The sequence below is a fragment of the Natrix helvetica genome (assembly GCF_964273705.1).
Source record: "Natrix helvetica genome assembly, chromosome: 1".
Taxonomy (NCBI): domain Eukaryota; kingdom Metazoa; phylum Chordata; class Lepidosauria; order Squamata; family Natricidae; genus Natrix; species Natrix helvetica.
The window spans coordinates 24,588,249-24,594,248 of record NC_138548.1 but is presented as its reverse complement, the minus strand read 5'-3'; the positions used below and the strand labels follow the sequence as shown (position 1 = coordinate 24,594,248).

The following is a 6,000-nucleotide window of genomic DNA, read 5'->3' as shown; positions in this document are numbered from 1 at the left end:
CAACGTGGCTCCGCCTGCAATCAAACTACACTTGGGGAGGGAGAGCACAAGCGAGACCACAGGAGGAGGCAGGAAGCCAGGCAAAGAGCCATGCTGTAGTACACACACTTCCCCCCAGCCTCTTTTTTTTGGAAGGCTTGGCTCGGCTCCCCTCCGGCTTCTCTGCCTCTCCTCTCACCCCAGCCTGCCAGCAGGAGGTGGTGGGTGGGCTTTATTGTGTTCCAGGCATTTCCCACCCAGACAGCAGGCTGCATTTGCAATGGTGGAGGTGTTTGGGAAAGGCAGCAGGGGAATGGGGGGGGGGGATGGCAGAGGAGCTGCTTTCAAGCCACTGGAAAAGATATCCAATCCAACTTTTGTGTGGGGGGGGGGGTTTGTTTGAGAGTGAGTGAGAGAGGGAAGGGGTAGGAGAGATAGTCCAATCCAACTTCTGTGTGTGTGTGTGTGTGTGTGTGTGTGTGTGTGTGTGTGTTTGAGAGAGGGGGAGGAAGGGAGAGAGGGAGGAAGGAGGGGAAGGAGAAGAAAAAGAAAAAGAAAGAAGGAGCAAAGGAGAAAAACAAATGCTGTCGCTTTAAATTGGAACTGAGCATGCCTGGCTGTGGAATTCTGGGAGTGGAAGTCCACAAGTCTAAAAATATTTGAAACTCAGCACTGTGTCAGTGCCTCACCAGTCATAAACCTCACCGCACGTCACTGATTTATAGGTAAAGCGCTGCTGGCTACAGCCAGCACAGAGATACAAAACCTAATAGAGTAAGCATATAAAGACAGTGCCACTCAAATTTGTATTCCCCCACCCTCAAGGACAGGGCATGACCTCCCAACCACAATGGAAACTAAGCCATCACAATTAGAATAAGCAGACATACAATTAAAATCCAACAAGCCCAGAAATCTCAATCAGGCAGCCCCCAAACAATATAAAAGTCTGTCCACTCACCAGACTAGCTGGCCAGCTGTCTCAGAACTGATTGCTATGTCACTTCGCTTCCTCAAGAAATGGAAACCTCCTTTCCAATTACAGTTTGCCTCCAAATTCATTGCCTCCTGCATCTTTCTCCTGGCTTGGAACTGGACCAGATTTTATTTCCAACAGTCACAAATATCAATCAGTTGCCAAGGATCTGAATATTGATCACGTGTCGTGATCCATGGAGATGCTGCAACGGTTGTGTGAAAAATAGTTATGTCACTTTTTTTCAGTGCCTTTGTAACTTTGAACTGTCACTAAATGAAGTGTTGTAAGTGGAGGACTACCTTTATACTTAATGAGATGGATGAGTCAAGCAGAGATTGAAGAAATAACCAAGACCCCAGGTACAAAGCAGATAAAAGTTTCTTAGGACACACTTCCTGAAGCTAAAAATTTAAGAGTCCAGGAAATAGGGGCAGCATCACATTGGATAATAGCAGCCCTAGGAACTCTGCAAGAATATATCTATATGTATTACTGAAATGTTATAAGAATGTTTATGCACAGATACAATGACCCATAGGGAGGGTATTGGTAGCTCAGGTTGAAATGAGGGGTCTTTGGTGCTTTCTGGGCTTGCATCATTACTCAAATGATGATATTGCCTCGTTTGGGTATAGCAATAGCAATAGCATTTAGACTTAAGATGCTTTTTTCAAGAGGCAAGTGGACTTTCTGTTTTTTCTTTGAAGATGATTTGCTTCTCACCCAAGAAGCTTTTTCAGCTTTTCTTGGATGAGCTGAAGAAGCTTCTTGGACGAGAAGTGAAATGTTTTCAAAGAGAAACCAGAAAGTCCACTTGCCTCTTGAAAAAAGCACCTTTGGGACAACTATGACCTGGATGACTGAGAATCTCCATAGACACTGAGACATATATACGTTTCATAGTGCTTTTACAGCCCTGTCTAAGCGGTTTAGAGTCAGCACATTGCCCACAACAATCTGGGTCCTCAATGAATAAAACGATAGCAACAAAACAACCAACTTCAGAAAACTGCCAAGGACTCTTCACAGATACAATGGTTGCAATATTGACAATATGATCTTTTCATCAAAGGCGAATCGCGTTGTAAATGAAATTAATAGTGAACTAACGGATAACGAACAAGCTATACATAGGTCTCAACTAACTGGATATAACATTGTGAAAATAACGTTATAACAGAAAATATATCATTGGGGGGGGGGGATTACAGGCTGCTGTTCATTTTTTCCTTGCGGACTAGGCGATGTATTTTCTTTTTTAAAGGTTCGCCCGCTACGTCATCCTAAACTTTAGGACCTAAAGGAACCGCCTTTCACCTGGCAGGCTTTGCCAGCTTCCAAAATGTCCCCCCCAAACCAAGCGCCGCGGAGGCGGCGACTTTTGATGACGTCCTCAAGTTTTCCGCGCTCGTCGACCAATCAGCGGCAGGGAGGGCGGCGCGCGAGATATTCGAACCGCGTGGCCGTTGACGTCCGCACTGCGAACTGAGGGGCTGCCGAACGAACGAAGGGAGGGAGGGACGGGCGGAGGGAGAGAAGGTGGGAGGGGGGATGGCTACTCGGTGAGGGAGGGGGCTTTAATATTTTGCTTGCACTCCAACGGAAGCAGTTTTTCTCGCCGAGCTCCGGATGAGAACGCTACTATTTCCATATTGGCGGGATAAATCCTCTGGTGGGTTCTTAATTGTTATTTCAGCCTATTTTTTTATTTCCTCCGTTTGGGGCTGGTTAAGGTAAGGAGTCGAAACCGTCACGAGTCTGCGGGGCGCCAGGTCGGGGATAGCGACTTTAGGGCCGCCCCCTGAAAAGTAGGAGCCTCTTTCTGCCAGTACTTGTCTTGGTTAGATTTGGGATCGCTTCCACCTGTCTCGTGGAGATCAAGCTGCCCAGCTACATGACAGGGATATTCAACATCCTCATCGCCCTTTTAGGTGTTATCCACACACTGTACGATGAAGGCCTCTTCTGCATGTTTCCAATCCATCCGGTCCTGGGCTTTCCTTTGCCAATTGAGCCCACAATACTTGCTGATGTCGTGGATCCATCTTGTTTTTGGTCTCTTGACATCTCTCTTCCTGGTTGCTTATGTTGAGACTCCAGAAAGAGTACGGAGAAGAGCAAGGAAGATAACTAGGGGGGGTTGGAGGCTAAAACATACAATGAAGGTTTACAGGAACTGGGCATGGCTAGTCTGGTGGAGAGAAGTACCAGGGGAGACATGATGGCAGCGTTTCAATATTTCAGGGGCTGCCACAAAGGGTGTGTGTGTCAAGTTACAAGTTACAAATGACAAATCTACAAAGCCCCTGAATGCCAGACAAGGAATAATGAATGGATGGAGACTGATCAAGGAGAGATTCAGCCTAGAAATAAGTAATTTTCTGACAGAACAATCACAGCTTGACTTGAGAAGTTGTGGGAGTTTCATCACTGGAAGCTTTCAAGAAAAGACTGGACTACCATCTGTCAGAAATGGTGTAGGGTCTCCTGTTGGGGTGGGGGGTTGGGCTAGATGACCCATAAGGTCCCTCCCAACTCTATTACTCTGTTCTGTTGCTTTTTATCAAGTGGGATCCATTCTATGCCTTGGTCCAGCTGCCATCAGTTCTTGCTATGTAACCAGCAATTTCCATTTCCATTCTTTCACTCTTGATGACATTGTATGTAATCCATGTGTGGGTCTTTCTATCTTGTCTTGTGATGCTGAGCATGTATCTTTCCATGGCTCTTTGCACCACTCATAGCTTTTGCATCGATGGTAAGGTTATTGTCCATGTTTCACCAGCATATGTTAGAACACTGATTGAAAACTTTTCAGGCATAAGGGGAGGTAGTTGAAAATTATGCTTAGGGGCAGGAATATTGTAATCCATCAGTTTCTCTAGAGAGCATTTATTTTGGGAAGGTGGTTGCAAAGTACTGTACTTGCAACTTGATATCTGATGCAAATATGTAAGTTTGCGGTTTTGTGTCATAATATGTTTATCTTGTTGTTCCTGTCAAATTTCTGCTCAATTTCTTTGCCAGTTCCAACCATAGACAGGTAGTCCTTGACTTACAATTTTGCCCAAGATTTCTGTTGTTAAATCAGACATTTGTTAAGTGAGTTTTGCCCCATTTTACAGCCTTTTTTGCCACAGTTCTTAAGTGAATCACCGCAGTTGTTAAGTTAGTAGCAAGGTTGTTAAGTGAATCTGGCTTCCCCATTGATTTTCCTTGTCAACGGGTTGCAAAAGGTGATCTCATAATCTTGGGACACAGCAACCGTCATAAGTATGAGTCAGTTGCCAAGCATCTGAATTTTGATCATGAGGATGCTACAAAGGTCATAATTATGAGAAACGGTCATAAGTCACTTTTTTCAATACAGTTGTAACTTTGAATGGTCACTAAATGAACTATTGTAAACCAAGGACTACCTGTATATGATATGGCTCCACCCATTTAGTGGACTCACCTTCTCAAAAAGTTTTATATTAGGATCTTAAAAAGGAACAAACATGATACCGTTCTTGCTCTGTGGAAGAACTGCAGCCTTGGTGCGGCCCCTTTGTATAAGGAGGTGTTTTAGCCTAAAGGAGACAAATATCAGAAGAAAAATGGTAGAGCTCTTAATATAATTTCTTACTTTGAAAAAGTATGATGAGTTTCCTCCTGATTTTTAAAGTAATTTTCAGTAACTTTGGAATAAATATAATTAACTTCATTTGGATTTGCTAAAGTGCCTGATGATTTGTTTATGCTGGTAAAGTACAAATATCTGTTACTTTTCTTGAATTTTGCAGACAAAATTAGTATTCTTTACATCACGAGCACCCGACTTTTTGGCTTGTGTGGGCTGCATTGAGTGAAGAGGAATTTTTTGGACTGCATATAAAATATATAATTAATGTATATAAAAGTTTACAATCTTGTGGGGTCACATTACTAGCTCTCCATGGGTCTCATGTTGGACATGCCAATGTTACATCATACGTTATATATTCAACACTTCTATGGACTGATTGCTGACTCATATTCTGGTGCAATTTCTATGATGCAATAGCATGTCCTTTAATATTTTATAACTAATTTTTCAAAATTCTACTAGGGATTTAAATTGTATATAGTGTTACATATAGTGTCATTATATGGTATTATATCTCATTTATAATTTAAGTATTAAATAATCTAGGGAATTTAGATGCATTTAGCATGGGGTATCACAGAGTTTGTGTTACTTTATAATACCTTTTTAAGTAAAAATGTAAAAGCACAGTTTATATTTGCAGATATAAAACATTTTTTAGTTTAAAAAAGCATTTATTATAAAGAGAATTTGTTTTTGCAGATGCTGTACTTTTTGAAAATTGAAGAATTTTAACCTGTCTTTTTTTCTTTAACAGGAAAGAAAAAATGTCATTGAAAGCAGTTTCTTTACATAGTATCCCTGGTGGTACACCTTTAAAGGATTTTGCAAAATTCCAGGGGAATTGTACTTTGGAGTCAGGCAAAATTCTTCCTTCAATGGTTCTTAGTTGCCATAATGTTTGCTCCGGCCAAGAGACTAAAGGAATAAAGGTTTTACAATCCACTTTAATATCTGGCAATAAGCATACACAAGAATTCTTTGACATCAGTGAAATAAAAGCATCTGAAGGAATGCTGGGAATGATTTCTTCATTTCAGAAAACTAAGCATATGTCAAGGAGTGGCGTTCAAAAACGTAAAGCTTGTGAGCCATTATCCCTTGAATCTCCAGCAAAAATCTTCTCAAGAATGAAACAAAAAGCAGCTCTTGTCAAAGAAAAAAACAAGCCTCCAGAAGCTAAGTTGTTGGACCCAAAGTGTACCGCAGATTATATTCTTACTCCTGAAAGGCAACCTGCTTTTCTACCAAGTTCAGAAAAAATACCAACAGTTGAAGATAAACAAAAGACAAAGCTAGATGAGGATTTTCTTGAAGAATCAAATGTAAAAACAGGTTGGTTATATAATTTCTTCCAAATTTCTTCCAGTACATACTTACATGCTTGAGATACTGTACAATTACAAAAATAACT

At 41.6% G+C, this 6,000-nt stretch overlaps 1 protein-coding gene across 2 annotated transcripts in view; it reads left to right on the top strand.

The window, feature by feature from the left end:
• Nucleotides 1-2,503: 2,503 nt before the first annotated feature.
• Nucleotides 2,504-6,000, top strand: part of MIS18BP1 (MIS18 binding protein 1) — a 36,804-nt gene continuing 33,307 nt past the window's right edge. For both annotated transcript variants that reach the window (XM_081935326.1, XM_081935327.1), the window contains exons 1-2: nt 2,504-2,630; nt 5,344-5,921. In XM_081935326.1, coding sequence (XP_081791452.1) covers nt 5,354-5,921 — 568 coding nt within the window. In that variant the 5' untranslated portion in view covers nt 2,504-2,630; nt 5,344-5,353. The remainder of the gene's footprint in view (nt 2,631-5,343; nt 5,922-6,000) is intronic.